The sequence below is a fragment of the Nipponia nippon genome, unplaced genomic scaffold, assembly GCF_047370975.1.
Source record: "Nipponia nippon isolate SJK-2023a ecotype South Korea unplaced genomic scaffold, ASM4737097v1 scaffold_2, whole genome shotgun sequence".
Taxonomy (NCBI): domain Eukaryota; kingdom Metazoa; phylum Chordata; class Aves; order Pelecaniformes; family Threskiornithidae; genus Nipponia; species Nipponia nippon.
The window spans coordinates 44,592,757-44,609,344 of NW_028262336.1; the positions used below are offsets into that span (position 1 = coordinate 44,592,757).

A 16,588-nucleotide genomic window follows, 5' to 3' on the forward strand; every position below is an offset into this window, starting at 1 on the left:
TATTCTTCTCTGTCGACTTGCTTAAGGCCTCTTTGCCTTCAGTGAACGGCTCTGATCTTATTTGTGGCAATGTTGTTGTACTAGATCTCTGTCAGCGCACTGTATTTCTGGTGGCGTGCTGGATAACACGTTTCTAAGAGGCTTGTGGGATACAAAATCTCTTACGTAGCAACTCCTGCAGTATTTAGCTTCATTTTAGACATTTGAATCTGCATCCTTCACGGAAGTCCAGACCAAGCTCTGTACCGAAACTGGTGGTAAAATACATCCTAGTGGTCTGCCTGAACCTGGATACAGCCTGGGGAGGCACCAGCACAAGGGGGCATGGGTCTCCTTGGCGGAGATGAATGCAGTGACCTTGTCTAGCTTCCCTCATGTCCTTCGTGACAGCACAGTGCAAATAAACTCAGCTCCTGCTGCTCTGGCATTAATGATCCACTGATTACAGTTTAGGAGATACTGTGAAATATGCGACGTGGTAATGATGGATGAAACTCATTTGCTGTAATTGTTTTGTACATCTAAGACATTTGCCAAATGAGAAAAAAGAAAGAGTTTATGGATTTTTGTGCGTAATTACTTACTTAAATTTCTGTTGTAAAATAATTAATGTCTAGAAGAGCAACGTAGTTTTCCCAGTGAAAAAAGAAAAATTATGTACTTAAGAGCCTGTGAAACGGACTAGATTTAGTTTGGCAAAACTTCAGAAACACTTTTAAACCTTGTCATTTTATTGTTAAAATAAAAATTATGTGGTCTCAGTCTAAAATGGAAATCAGAAGTATTAAATGGGACTAACAGTGTACATACATGTTTGCAGGTTTGGACCTGAGATTTTTTTCAGAGCTTTTTACCTCTTTAGCGTTAAAAGGGAAGATGAACCTAGTTCAAACAAAGAGAAAGTGCTGTTTATTCCCCCTCCATCCCAGCACAGTCTGCATACTGTTGGAAAATTGAGGTTTTGTGTTCTAGAAGCTGATACGGTGTCTGTGCTAACACTGTATGGATAGAATGCATGCTATGGCAGCTTCACAGGTGGAGTATGAGTAACAGGAAAATAGTACCTATTCTGTAAACAAGCCCGCTACTTCTTAAGAAAAAAAGAATCAGATCCTTCCCCCTTCCAAAAAAAAAAATCAACTCTAAGATTTTCAATCAGTTTCTTTCATTGAAAATTTTTTTGTTCTCAGAATTAGCAGTGGAACTCTTCTAATTTCAAAACATGTTTTTAGCCTAATTTCCTAAAGAAATGAGGCCTAAGCAATCTATTTTGTCTTTGTCTGCCTATCTTCTTGTCCCCCTCTTCTTCCAGATCCTTTTGTGGCTTGATGTTAGCCAAAATAGATGAGCACAAATCTCGAAGAGAAAGGCGTTTCCACGTGCTTTGTGAAAATTGACCTGAGAATCAAAGGTTCGTTAGGGTGCCAGAGCTCGCACTGGGGTCAGCCACGGACCATGGCGTTTGCTGGCAGTGAGCGAGCGCCTGGGATCTCTGTGCCGGCTGGCAGCCGGCCTTGCGGAGTGGCGGGCGAACCACAGCTCGTGCTGGTGCTTGTGTAGAGGGCAGGCAAAACAGAAGCGGGCTGGGGTTGTAGGGATGGGAGCTGGAGGTCTTGTTGCAGGGGAAGAAATACGAAAGGCTAGGCTGGGGGTATTGCAGTGGTGGGGGTGTGGGGACTTGGGCAGGGAAGCAGCAGGACCTGAAGTGGCTGCATGGGGCGGAGTGGGGCAGAGCCGGGTGGGTCTGGCTGAGAGAGGGGTATGTGGTTTAAATGCCTAGGAAGTCAGGCTCTGCTTGCTCCAGGGTTCACAGGACAGCTTGCTGATCGCTGTGAATACTCTGACCGGGCATTTCATTTGGAATGTGCCAAGCCTGCTGATGTCTAATAACCTGAAAGTATAAAGGATCAGCCTGTGAGTCAGCAGCAGCCCTTTTTCTGTTTCACTGTAAAATTTGGGGGTTTTTTGGTGTCCTTCCCTTGGTCTGTCCCTAGCTATTTTATCTTACTATTTGAACCCCCTTGTATAAAAATCTTTGTAAATAAGCGAGAAATCCCTACTATCCAGGTCTCAGCTTTCTTCTGTTCCGAGCCTGGGAATTGTTGCTGCTTGTTTTCAGGTGTTTCCAAATAGCATACGTTCACCTGCCTAACAGTGATGGAGTGGTTTGATAGATTTGCTGGGACTTTAGTGTACTTAATAGCCTCATCTGAGGAAAGAGTAGAAAAACTGCTTATGCAGATTATTCTTGAAATTTAGGAAAAACTTGTGCAGAGCTAGCATTAACTCTGATAGTGCAAACAGTGCCAGAAGCAATTTTATAGGCCTGTCTTCAGTGTCTTAACACTGTGTTCTTTGAGGCTGCTGAAAATTTAGGCTATGAGACCCTGCTGGCAAGAGGCAATCGGCTGACATTACCTGTCCTTCATGGATGGGATTATTTAAAAAGTACTTTCCTCATTCCATGTCTCCCAGTTGCACTGTTCCTTTCTATGTTCTTTTATGACTTTCTGATTTTTGTTATTTCCATAGTTTGTGTTGAGGCTGAAATATTTTCACATCAAAATTTCTCAATCTGATCTCAATCCGCTGTCTCTTTCAGTTGTGAATTAACATTGCAGGTGTTTGATTGCATTAACAAACACTCGAGATGCATTCTTTGTTGGCTGTACACAGTAAGCTACGGAATCATGTTACTCAACCCATTATTGTGATATGCCTACTAACAGCATCACTGAATTTGGCCAGACTTTTGTTTCTGGACTGCTATTTGCATGAATTTGCTTAATTTTCCTGTTCTGGGATGAGGATTGTGCCTTTTAGCACCAGGCAACCTCACGTTCATCACCTGCAGAACTAAGCTTGATTTGCTTTGATTTTTTTTTTTTTTTTCAGTGCGGAGCAGATTGAGGGATATAGTGGGAGCATCTACCAACTGGAGGTACAGTGTACATTAAATGTATTTTACTTTATTTGTGAAACCCAGGGAGAGCTCAGCGTTGTGGTAGTGGAAGTTAACGATGTTAGCTTGCTGACTGGGGAAGAAAAAAGATCCCAGCTAAAAAGTAATGCAAACAAGGTTTCTGAATTGTTACTTTGTGGATCACAGACTTCTGAGATTTCTGTTGCAGAAGATCTTTAGCACCAAAGGAACAAAATATGCGCTCTTGATGTTTACAAGACTCTCCCATTAGCTTTGAATCTGATGGAAGTTTAAGAGCTGTAGAGTCTGACTGGACCTGTTATGTTGCTGTTCCCTCTTGACTTATCCGCTTGGTGGATTACCCATGTGGTGGATATGTCCTGCACTGGATTCAGAGGCAACTGAGCTGGTTCAGCATGAAGCAGGCTGCATTCTGAATGGCCTGGTAGCACCCCTGTCCCTTTGGAAAATTGTCAGCTTGAGGTCTGTGTCTCCTTAGTCAGGAGCATCTCAGGCATTTCTTTTCTCCCTTGTAACTTAATTTTAGATTAATTTACATACAATTTAAATAAATCATTGATGTTTTGGCTTTATGGAGGTTACCTTCTTCCCCCTTCATTATGTTGAATAAACCAGAGCTGACTGTAATGCTCTCCTGTTAACAATTCTGAATAAGTCAGTATAGCAGTCTGGGGAAATTACATATTGCTGTTTGGTTGGTTGACATTATTGTATTGATTGTTGATTTTCTTACGGCTGTGTTTGCTGACCTCTTGTTTCACACTTCGTGCACTGATGGGGAAGTGAAGAGGCCTGTCTGGATGGAGTGTCTGATGTCCAGGCCTTCTGACTAGGTTTGTCTGAACAGGATTATAGGCACGCTAAAGAAAATGCCTGAATCTGGGAAGCTGATTTTTGCTTAGCAATACTAGCATCTAAGCATGAGGGGGCTTGAAATTTTTGGTAGATCAGCTGAAAAGGGCTCTAGAAATTGATTTTTAAAAAAGCCTTTCCTGCAGCCCAGAATGGCTGGGGAAGGACCACGCCATATGGAAATACCATCCGAGGACTGAGATTTGAGAGGGCTCTGGTCAAATCTGATCTTCCATCCATGTCTTTTCCCCCACTGCCCCCCACCCTGGAAGGAGAGCAGACTGAAGCCAGGATCACCACAGCAGTGTTTTTCTTAGATAGGTACATCTCCTGTGCTGTATAAAATACAGCAGAAATGGTTTGCAGAGTACTGTATACTTCAACTACCATGAAGAAGTAAAGCTGGGGAGCCCATAGCTGGGAGTGCTTGAGAAAGACGGGTTTAATATAGGGAGGTTTGGAGGACATGGATCATGTAGCCTTTGAGATCCCACTTTTAAAATGGAGTGACAAAGAGCTGATACATATGGAGACTGAACAGCCAATGCTTTAATCGAGTTAGACCACAGAATGACTAAAGCGGACAAACCTAAGGGAATAGCTTGATAGGGGTCCCGAAATGGGAATTTGGGAAGGATGGATGCACATACATCTGGATTGTTGGGAGCGGGGAGAGATGCATGTTGGAGGAGCGCCTTCGGCCGTTAATTTCGCTAAAAGGAAACTTTGGTTCATGATTTCTCTTGTAAAGGCCAGTGGCATTTTGTATTAGAAAGAAATATTTTGCTTATGTATTTATTCTGGTTTTGTACTTAAATTGTAATTAAAACTATTAATCTGTTCATTACTGATTATAGTCTAGAGTGAGTTGTGGCCATTTCAGAAATAAATAATGTAATTTCTCGGAATGTTTAGGGCAGATATTAGTTAATACTTAGATGAAGTATTGTTACTGTATGACTGGTACTGCAGCGTGTAACAGTATTTATCTGTTGAAAAATGTTATTGCCTTGAGCCTAATACTTGCGTATATTGAAGAGTACATTCTGAAGCTGAAGTCAAGAAGAGTTCTGCTGCTGACCTCAGAGGAGCCAGGATGGGACTGGTGAAAACAGAATATAGTGAATTTTTTATTGTTTGGTTTCTCTGTGTTTGTAGACAAATTTCTGATGTACTCTCTGACTAATTTCTCTTAAACCTTTCACTGAAACACCTTGGAAACAAATATTTTAAAAAGCATAAAGGTGCATCGTCTTGGACATTGCATCTTTCCTTAGCCATTTAGTATAATCTCTTTCTATGCAGTGGCATAAGTTAAAACATTAACCCTCTGGAGGAGGTTGTTATCTTTCAATTTTCTCTGAACTCTGCAGTGGTCATGTTGCCCAGATGAGGTAAACCATATTTCATATTTAAAACAAACAAAACTAACTGAAATTTTCTGCTACACTTTTTCTCTCTTTGGTCATGGATTATTCATATTTCCCTCAAAATTATTAAATAGAAAAGAGGGAATATGAAAAGGTTGAAGTGTGACTGCTTTGTGCCTCTCCTCTTCCAAAAATAAAACTCAAGCCAAAAAAGTCTTCATCTTAAATGGCTAATACCCAGAATTCATCCAGAGTCAAAACTTAAGACAAATTTTCTTTTTGGTGAAAAGGTTCTTTCTGTTGTTTTCTTTCAGTTTGTTTTTTTTCCTAATTGGTTTTGTTACACACAATGGCACTCAGATCTCAGCAATGCAGCATGCACAACTGAATGAATGGCACATATCCACAACTTTAAAATTAAGTTTGATTACTTAGTGTTTTATGCCTTCTCTTGCTCTATGAAATGGATTCATCCACTCCTTGGCTTTATACCGTAACTGTGGCACGTTTAACCCTTAGGTTTTTAATGCTTTGTTGTTAATTCTAGGGATGTTATGAAATACTTGCTATATGCAGTCAGGTAGCACTTTTAAGAGGAGGGAACGTTGGAGGAACAGGTAAGAGAGAATGTTGGGCAAGATTGTTATATCTCGTAGATACCTGTGCAAGGAACCAACTTGGTAGATGGGAAAGAAGTGGCAGTAAGTTGGCTCTTACTCCCTTGTGAGAGTTGCAACCCCTCTGACTTGGTAGTGCTGGAAAAGCACCTCTGAAGGGGTAGTGCCCCCTTGTCTGTGTTGTTTCTGTAACTTTCCTGTATAGTCATAAGATGACTGGGTAGGAAGAGAGAGAAAGAGAGAAATAGATTAATTTTCCCTTTCTTTTAGCTTGCTGATCAAGTGTATGCTGTATGAACTGATGCTGTAAAGGGAGAAGTCACCTGTGGATGACAGCAAGTCTTAGCAGATTAGTTCTTTTTGTTGTTAGTACTAACCAACACTTTACATCTGCTTTACTTCTTGGGAGAGATTGTAAGTTGGCAGTCAGTCCTTTAAAATTGGCACCATAGGAAGAGTTGTGATACGGTAGCTATGGAAGACATGAATATGCGCAAAACCTCATAGTTTAAGTTATGTCTGATTTGTTCTTGTCAAGGGGAAGCATTTTGGTAGCATTCAGAATTAGATAAATTTTGTTCATCTCTTTAGTGCAAAGTATGTGCTTTCCACTTGTAAACAAAACCATTTAAAAGTTTTCTTCAGTAGTCTTGCTTAGCATATCTCATGTGCATTTGACTTTCTTTTCAAGACACGCGTACTTGCTGTTTTTACTACTTTTTTGTTTTCATTTTGATAATCTTCAGTGTGACATCTTTTAGCTAGGGTTGCAGTTCTGTTGTCATACTCCAGATGGAGTGTTTTTTTTCTTTCCAGGGATCATGTGCAAGCAATGCAAGAAAGAAAAGCTCTTCATACTTTACTGGCAAAATGTCAGGAAGATCTCTCTCCTAGGAGAATGAAGGATAGCTACTTGGAAGTTATTCTGCCTCTAGGAAGTCAACCTGAAATAAGAGAAAAGTACCTGAATGTACACAACAGCGTAAGGTAATAAAGCAACCATCAAATAAATATAATATATTTATAATATAAATATATATAATATATTAAATGTATATGTTTATAATATATATAAATAATAAAGCAACACATACAGGAAAGTGTTAACTTTCATTTACTATGGATGTAGGTATTTAATTGTTAAAAAAACGTATCTTGCAGGTTTGGAAGGATACTTGAAGATCTTGACAGTTTAGGAGGTATGTATCTATGCCCTTGTAAAGAATGCACAAGTAATGCAGACAAAGTGAGTTTGAGTACTGTTGAGCACTGTTTGGTATGATATAGTATGACCTCAGGGAGGGAATTGCATCAATGCGCTATCTCAAAGGGGAAGGAAAAAGAGAAAACATACTGACAGTGAAAGAGGAGGAAGGATGATAAAGAACAGACAAAAGCAAAATTGTTCAGCTTCGGCTTCTTGCCTCTGCCAGTTTTGTAAAGGACCAGCTACAAGAATAATTTACTGAGAAGTGATCATAGATTATGAATCTGCATTGAGTGTTAAATCAGAGAAAATTTGCAGTGCGCTATTTCAAATTAAAACATATGATTTTTTTCTTAAAAAAAACCCCAAACCAACCCAAAACCCAACAGCTAGTGAGGTGCAAATATTTTAATCTTCCCTTTTGGGGAGAAGAGATTATAATCTGGAAAGAACAAAAAGTATCCATTGAGAACAAATGAAAAACACTTGGTATAGGTTCTTGGGTTCTGTCTCCAAATTGATGTTACGGGTAGAAACAACTCAGTTGTTTCGTGAGTTAACTTTCTTAATTTTTTTTTCCTTTTCATTTATTCATGGTCTTTAAAAGTTCAAGATCTTTGACTTTTGTTTTGCAGCTAAAATAAGTGATGGGTTGTTAATATAACTTGGAGATACTTTTCTCTTAAAGTGTCACCAGGTGACTTTGTTCTTCATCAAAGTTCTGTAGCGGGTCTGGAGCATTTTGATGGAGGTTTTTTACAAAGAATAGTGCTTATTAAGGGAAAGTTCTGAATGGAACATTTTTTTTGGCAGGAAAAAAAGACCTTCTGTGGGTCCAGATGGGCAAAACTGAGGCAGAGAAACAAGTGAATGCATGTTATCTATCTGACAAGGACAGACAAAATAGCTAGGTGATTTATACTTCTTTCTGGGGTGCGAAAGATAGTGGCCTCAGTACCTGTCCTGAGTTAGAAAAGGAGACTTGAAACTATTGGCTACCATCCATTGGTAGATGAGATAAGCCAGTTTTTCATTCTGTGCCTTGTTTATTTTCCCTGGAAATCTGTGAAGATCTTAGGTTTTTCCTGTTGCAGCACAGAATTTTTTTGCCTTGTTTGTAGTCATACTGGGCTTCAGTCCGTTCCACTGGGGTTAATCAAGATTCTGTCCCAGTTACACAATATTCAGGATGATGGTCAGCAGTCAGCAGTTTTCACAGGAAAATATACCGTTTCACCCCCCACCCCAGTATCTTCTGTGATCTCGGCAGATACACTGCGTAAAGGTGTGACTTCTAGTTTTTTGTCTTTGACAGTAGGATTCAGATACATCCCATTCAGACTCTTATTAATCATATTGATGGCATGAGTTGATAGGCATAACGGTTTATAGAATTGTGACTTCAGTAATTTTAGGGAAAAAAAAATTCTTAGATTAGTCTTAGATTGTCGGTCTCTTCTCCCTAGTAAAGAGTGATAAGATGAGAGGAAACGGCCTCAAGCTGCGCCAGGGGAGGTTTAGGTTAAATATTAGGAAAAACTTCTTCACCGAAAGGGTGGTCAAGCATTGGAACAGGCTGCCCAGGGAAGTGGTTGAGTCTCCATCCCTGGAGGTATTTAAAGGACGGGTAGATGTGGTGCTCGAGGACATGGTGTAGTGATGGACTTGGCAGTGCTAGGTTAACGGTTGGACTCAATGATCTTCAGGGTCTTTTCCAACCTTAACGATTCTGTGATTCTATGATTACCTGGAAGGACAGAGATCTTCCTTCTTTCATCTCATTAAGTACAACCAGATACTTTTGATTATGGAAATCTGTGTTGAGTGAAAATCACATGAGTACTAGAAAAAATAAATCTTTGCAGCCTTGTTATTACTCTAAGGAGTCTGTTTACTTGGATGTGCTCTTATGAGCAGAGCTAATTAATTTAAATAGTGGTTTGGCTAGTAGTAATTACAGTGTGATGAATACCTCTGACTATGCTTTCATGCCTGTAAGGCACAGTTTATCTAATCTGCACCTCTTTAAAGGAATCAGTATTTGCAAATAAGTCCTCAGATAGCATGTATCCTTGGACAACCTGCATGAAATCAAAATAGAAGGTAAGAAGGATCTGAGACAGTGGGCTTCAGGGGTAGAGGGAGGAGGTTACGTGGGATTGGGTTGATTTAAAGTGCTCAGCTAAATTTCTCTTTGTAGTAAGTAAATATGCATATAACTGAGACAGCTGCTAAATCACTGTTTTCTTTATAGCAATCCTGTGAGTTACATATATGAAAATGTGGAAGTCATGTGCACTCCTACACTATGATACTTTAGTTTGTGTTATGCAGGTACTTCTTATGCTTCACAAAGATGGCTTTGATCTGCTCCACTGAAGTTTTTGTTAAAGAGCTGACTCTGGTTTTGGTCTCTCCACAGTTCTTATTTGCTACACTCACACCAAGCAGGAAATGCAGCCAAGGTCTCCCTTATCAATCGTTACAGCTCTGGTGGATAAAATCAGTAAGTGGCAATTTGGTCAGTAGAAATGGTTTCATCTGTTTGTCTTACTCTTTCAGCAGCTACTGCCTTCCCATGGTTGTTACTGAGGATACCTTCTTCCCTCTCCCGTTTAGTTCACTTAATCTTGTTTTGGCTTTGAACTCTGAGTACTGTGGCTTTTGTTGAAGGGAGGAGAGAAGAGGGTTTTGTAGGTGCTTTTCAGCATGTCCTATTTCCCGTCCCTTCAAAACACAACTTCCTTGCTTCCTGTGCTTCTGTGTTTGGTTTTATTTTGGCATGTGAGTTTCTTAGCTTCGTTATTGAACGGTGTTTGTTCTGGTGGAGTTGGGCCTTGCTTCTGTCACGTGTTCTGCTGAGCGCCTCTGTGGGTCTGCCATCCGTCTGCCACCTGTGTGCCTACTTCCTCCTCCTGTTCTGGCTTTACAAGTCTGGGAAGGGAGAAACTGCAGGCTAGCAGTGTGGTCCCTTGCAACAACTGTCTTTTCTGGGTTGTCTTTGCGTGTGTTGCCACTTGCAGAACACAAAAGAGGTCTTAGAGAATTCAGTCTTTCTAATATCAGATGTGAGTGATCTGTCTCCAGTAACCTCTAATGTTTGTCTTGTAGATTTGTGCAGGAAGATTATATATCCGGACAGTGACATCAAATTCACAGGCAATGTTTCTTGGGTTGGGAAGACCTCAATGGAAGTGAAGATGCACATGCTGCAGGTTAGTTCCTGTGACTTATGACAGGCATGAGGTGCTTCAGGGGGAATTCTGAATGATGACATTATCAATCTAAATTATATTTTCTAGAGTAACTGTTTTTGAAGGGCTTGAGTCAGCCCTAGTGTTTCAAGACCAAGACGACTTCCAATAGCCTAGGTGCAGCAAGATACTCTGTTGCTAATTTTTTTTTCAAGACATGCGTTTTTCTTAACCAGCATTTTGTAATTAGACTGCAACACAGTACTCCTACAGAAAAAACAGGTGGCTGTGCTCTGTGTGTTCAAAATAAGTTTCTCCCTGCTTTTGAGAAACTTTATTTTCCTCATACTTTTGCATTTTACAGATTTATAAATTTTAATGTTGGTATTCAGATTCAGTATTAAATTGTATCTCTTGTATTCATCTTATCTATTGTGGAACATAATTTTTGTAATAAGTTATTAAATACTAAATAATAGAAAATAAATTAAATGAAAGGTGTAAGCAAGCTACACTGTGCAGGAAACAAAAAGAATATTAATAATTCAATTAAAAATCCTTAACATTTCTATTGAGTATTTACTGTCAATTCATTAGTTAACTGAAACATTAATTCAGTTATGTAATTATTTCGAGTAAGAAAGATATGCTATAAACACTTGGTATTAGTGGCTATAATTTAGATAAACAAGTAAATATTTTTTTATTCAGTTGGTCTCCTTAAGTAAAGTCACTGATGTAGAAGATAATGTTACACCTTTATTGCCTGAACTCCTCGCAGTGCTGGCATTAGTGGCAATTTGGTATTGAAAAAAAAATGTTGTTTTGGCATTTCTCAGAATAAAGGGTAAGTGGGTCGTTTTACAATGTCTGTGTTGACTTCCTCCACTCCTAGCTGAAAGTAATAGTTAATAAGCATTCCCTGCTTAATGTTTACATTGCAGAATTCCTGAAACTAGAGTTTTGATTTGTGTTAATTCCTTCTCTTTGACCTATTGTGAGAGATCTTGGAAGGGATGACAGAATGTGAAAGTAAACAACATTAATAACGTGATGGCATAGTTGATGTCAACTGAATAGCTTGCTAAGCACATTTACAATTTTAGAGTTTAAAAATATAATTGTTTTCCGTCTCTCTTAGCTACATGATGGTGATTACAGCCCTGTGTTAGATGCAACCTTTGTCATGGTGGCCCGGGATCCAGAGAATAAACGGTAATTTGTAGGACAGGAAAATAGTTTTCAGACTCCTGCTGTGGTGAAAATAGCAAACATGGCAGCTTGCTATGTATGTGCAGAAGCCATATAGTGTAGGTGATAAATAAATGACATAGTTGATGTTTTCTGCTGGCATGTGTTACATTCCTGCGGCAAGCTTCAGGGCATTGATTTCAGCAGTCAGATGATACCGGGAATTGCTGTTAGTCTTGGGACCTGACCCTTTTCTTTAACGGATTTTCCCTGTGTTTGAATGGCTGGCCTGATGACCGCAGAATTGAATGAGTCTGCTAGAAACCCACCTGCATTGTAGTAGTTAGTTAGAATTAATTGCCTTCTTGCCATAAAAATGGAAAAGATTGAGTTTCAATGGTTAAATAGTCTTTTGAGTGAATAATGCCATTAATTCACTAACAGACACGATAGGCATCATCAGAATAATTCAGCCTAAAACTTGCTTATGTAAGTAACATGGAACTGATAAGTATTCCTGCAGAACTTAAAAAAACCTAACTTTCTTATTTTTCTGGTTTTACTCTCTCTGTAATTCCTTAGACATTAAATGAACAGGCTGCTCAGTTTCAGTTTTGGTTTATGACTCCAGCACCAGAAAAATTGGTTGTATTTCTTACCTCTTTCTTGTATAGCCTGCAAAAGTAGTAAAAAATGTTCTGTTTATAACTAGTTTAAATAATTGCCTGTATTTAATGAATGGGTTTTGCTTGATGTAGTTATTTAGTTCTGATAACGTTAGAAGTAGTCATTAGGTTGGTTTCCTTCCGATTTATGAGGTTTTTTTAGAACCCATTAACATACTATACATTTAAAAGAAAAATACTTATATTTATGGTTCCCATTTTAAGGACTTGTTTTACAAAAGAATGACATCAAATCTGATGTAATTATACACTAGCAGATTGACTGAGGACAAGCCTACGTGGCCTTGTGCAGAGAGGTACAAACTTGAGTGGCTGTTCTTCAAGCCAGCTGGCCACAAGCTGTGTTTTGGAAGCATTCTGTCCATATCAGGAAGGTATTTATTCTACGTGAGGTAAAAACATTTTGGAGAGGTACGGGGTATGTTAGGTTGGTTATAATGCCACAGAAACATGGTTGTGTGGCTTTTGGACCATTGCAATGCTTGTATCTCAGCAGCTTGGGGCTTAGACAGGAGACCTGATGTAGATGTGTCGTGAGCTGAAGAGAGGGAGAAGGAGCTCTGCGATGGAGAAGGAGCTGCTGTGTCTCCAAAATCCAGAGCATTAGCAAACCAGGAAAGAGCAGTTTGTCCCAAGCGAAAAGGTCCTCTCTGCATGCCTCCTGTCACCAGCCCGAGTAAAGGCTTGGGGTAGAGGTGAACTGAAAAATAATAATTGGAAAAATAATAATTGGAAATTATGGGGAAGAATGGCTCTTGAAAATAAGGATTTGCCTTGCCTTGTGAGAATAAATAATTAAATGTTATATAATTAGGTTAGAGTAAACTTATTTGTGCAGTAAAATAAACATCCAAATTTGTACTCAAGGCAGCCTCATATCATCTTCTTTGATAAGTAGTACATGTGGTAAACAGCTTTTGGCTGTTGATAAGGCTGTAACGGGAGTGTGTAGATTATAAGAACACTTGCTAGCTACGGCACTGTGCTCTTTCTATTCCAGGAGGAACGATACCGTTCAAGTTTTGTGTATCTCTTTTAGACTATCCTAGATCATCACATCTTCATTTTCTGAGTTTCTAAGCAGCTTTCTGCATGAATAATCTTCATTATAATCTGTGGGTGCAGTTTTAGCTCTTTAAGAAGCATAGACACATTGCTTACTCTTTCTCAATTATACTAGATAGTGGTTGGATGACTTAACTGCTTCTTCAGAGTTAAAGCTAATATGATATTCTCTTGGCAGCTGCCACGTAACCTGAAGTGTGTGTCTTTTCATCTTGTAATGTGTATGTAACCAAACATGGAAGACTGTTATAATGTATTCACAGGACAAATTCTTATAATGTTTGTAACTTAAAAAAAATTCCTGTCTGTAGGCCGGCATTTGTTAATCCACTTGTTCCTGAGACCCCTGAGGAAGAAGAAATCTTCAGGCAAGGGGAATGTATGTCATACTTCCTGGTAGTATGCACTTCTGCCTCAGGTTCAACTTAGCAGCAGTAGACTTCAAAAGTTCTGCTGCTTAGAAATGCTCCTAATTTGTTTAAAATCAGATTTTCGTTCTCATGTGTGTCAGTAGTGTAAGAGAGTTTAAAAGGCTACCATTTCATTCTTGGAAATGCTTTGGCTAAACTGACAGACAAGGGCAGTCCTGATGAGCACATCTGCAGCCCCCCTAGACTTCTCTGTTTCCAAGATGCTCGCTCCGCTTCAGACCTGAGCGCAGCACAGGCTTTCCTAATGCTCTGGCTGATGGATTGCCCCTGTGGTGGGTCTGCTGGGTGCATCACAGCTCCTTACCTGTCTGGGTGCCCATGTTCATGTTCCTTTTGGAAAGAAACTCAGAAAAAGAAAGGGCCAGAGCAGGCAAAGGAGTGTGTAGCTCCATCTTCTTTTGTTTCAAACTGGAATTTTAAAGCAGAGAATTAGAGAAACATTAAAGACTGAATAAACTGAACAGAACTTTTAAGCTAAAATTTCAATCATTGTGGCCTATGGTAATGAGTTCTGTCATAAATTTGCATTCTTGTACCATTGGCAAAACCTGAAGAAGATTGTGCTGTAGGGTTTCTTGTTTGATATGTTTTTCTGTACTTTGAGGGGAGTACTTAAGTTTTCTGTAGGAGCAGTGGGTGAGTATCACAGTATATGTATAAATGGTCTTCATCACATTGGTGAGGTAACAGTGAACTTCTGCCTTATTTTTTCTTTAATGCAGTCAATTCTAAAAGCCAAATTTCTGTTTGAATCTATGGGACTGTGAAGTTACAGCTTTTAACTTGGGGGGGGGGGAGGGGGGGAAGAAAAAAGGAAAGAGACAACTGATTCCAGGTTAAAATCTTCAGAGCCAAGCCAAATTTTTTTTTCTTTGAACTCTAATATGATTTTTTTTTTTTTTATGTTTAGTGAACAAGCTGAAGAGGATTGATTTCAGCACTGCTTCCTTACTGAAAATGGCTCCCACTGCAGAAGAAAGAAACATTGTTCATGACATATTCCTTAATACATTGGACACAAGGCAAGAAGGGGAAGGGTGGAGGAGAACTAAAGTCTTATGAAAGAGCAAAAAAAAAAAAAAGAGTGGGTGCTCATAAAAGGGTAGTCTGGAATAAATGCACGCATTTTGTTTTCCCATTTCACCATTTAAATTTTGTGACATTTTATTTGAAACACAGGTACAAACTTTAATGTGACATCTGTGTCTCTTAAGAGAGTCTTCTGTTGTTAGAGTGTTAGCTGTGCCAAGATGGCGAAAGTGACAGTGTAAGCACAAAGAGCTTCTGAGCAAGCTGTTAGGAATAATCTTGAGGAAAAAGGTTAATGATGTTTAACCAAGTAAGGGAATGGAATGGTTTTGCAGCCACGTCATTTGCACAATCTAAGAGTTTTCTGCCGTGATATCTAGAAAAAACCCTGTGAGGGCAGGAGTTGGCCATATTTTAACCAAGTAACCCTGCAAAGTGTTTTAAATATAATACCTGACAACATTATTTGAGGGAGACTGTTGTTGGCGTACTTGAGATTTTTGTGAAATTGTCCAGTGCCAGTGGTGATAGAACAATGCCTAATGACATTAATGCAATGTTGTGTTTGTGGATAATTTATTATTTCTTTAATTTACTAACATTATACAATTGTTATTTCCAAAGCTGTTCAGCAAAGTGAGACATGCTTTCCCTTAAAATTAGCAGATGTATTTTGTACACATTCTATCTGGATTTGAAAACCTCAAACCGTCTGCATGTTTGATGTTGAATTACTCTGTTAGCTCATTGTGTGCTTTTAATTCATGTTATGACTTAAACAGAGTAAGGCTTTTCTGACAAAGCGTGTGCTTTGTGGTTGTGATTCATCTTTTCTTTCATGTACCTTTCTTGAGCTTGTTCATTCACATAAGCTTGAATATCAGCAGAAGTTTTTGAAAGATCGGGAGTGTATGCTTATTGCAGTAACAAATCAAAGTATCACTTTAAGGCTTCAAGGTCAGCTGGAACAGCTTTTAGTGATAGCGTTTCTGTTTTGGTTTTTTTTTTTGGTGGTTGTGGTTTGGTTTTTTGGGTTTTTTTTTTGTTTTTTTGTTTTAGCATGTGTCTACATTTGCTATTTGTGTGTTTGACTTGCTGAATTCTACTAATGTGGGCTATAAAGTTTATTGTCTCTTCCAAAGGACAGTAAGTTTCCGGAGTCGTAAATTACCACCCAATTCAGTGTGGATGGAAGATGCAAAGTTAAAAGGCCTACAGATTTGCCATCCTCAGGTATTTTGAAAATTATTAATGAATTACAGAAACAGTTACTTATGAATTGTCTTGTAAGAATAGTCAATCCATTATTTTGTTTCAGTTCTGCAGTCCTTGCAATGTATCTAGATCTTGGTTTCTCTTGTCATTTTTCTATTATCTGTATGGATTGCCACTTCAAAATAGAAGATTTTTAATTACTTTGTTTTCTTACCAGACTATTCATTTTGTGGAAAGAAATTCCTTTGCAAAGTGTTTACGTTGGGCTTCTGGTGGCTGACACAATTTTGAGTTTTTATCTTATGTTGTCAAATGAGTTGGATGAGCTCCTGGTATGTAAAGTTGCCTCAGCCACTTGGACTTTTGCGTATATATTTCAGTAGTGCTTTTTATACATTCAAATGCTGGAAGTTCTGTTAAATACTGTGAACTGAAATGCAGACTTCAACACAATGCTTTGAAAAGAATATATGTAATATAGCAGTTTGATTTTCTTTTTTTTTTTTTTTTTTTTTGTTTCTACATACAGGAACGGAACATCTTCAATAGGATCTTTGGGGGCTTTCTCATGAGAAAGGCGTTTGAACTGGGATGGGCAACTGCTTGCAGCTATGGGTGAGTTGTAGACCTGCAATATTTATATAATCCAGAGCACTGTGCACACATATACATAGGTCAGGAAGCCAGGCTAACCAACCTAATGACAATCTGAGTAGAAAAGACCTAGGTGTCTAGCAGAATCTTGCACTATTAGTGCACAGCACTATCTTACTTAGAGTGTCTGTTG

General features: G+C 38.9%; 1 protein-coding gene across 7 annotated transcripts in view; it reads left to right on the forward strand.

The window, feature by feature from the left end:
* ACOT9 (acyl-CoA thioesterase 9) overlaps positions 1–16,588 on the forward strand; it is a 31,036-nt gene that overhangs the window by 8,856 nt on the left and 5,592 nt on the right. For 5 of the 7 annotated variants that reach the window (XM_087757003.1, XM_087756999.1, XM_087757001.1 and 2 more), the window contains 10 exons: positions 2,896–2,941; positions 6,600–6,770; positions 6,945–6,982; positions 9,413–9,496; positions 10,102–10,205; positions 11,326–11,399; positions 13,438–13,505; positions 14,468–14,579; positions 15,729–15,819; positions 16,331–16,416. In XM_087757003.1, the coding sequence (XP_087613129.1) occupies positions 2,896–2,941; positions 6,600–6,770; positions 6,945–6,982; positions 9,413–9,496; positions 10,102–10,205; positions 11,326–11,399; positions 13,438–13,505; positions 14,468–14,579; positions 15,729–15,819; positions 16,331–16,416 (874 nt within the window). Of the gene's footprint in view, positions 1–2,895; positions 4,918–6,599; positions 6,771–6,944; positions 6,983–9,412; positions 9,497–10,101; positions 10,206–11,325; positions 11,400–13,437; positions 13,506–14,467; positions 14,580–15,728; positions 15,820–16,330; positions 16,417–16,588 lie in introns of all 7 variants that reach the window. The other 2 variants (XM_087757004.1, XM_087757005.1) reach the window with 2 other exon arrangements.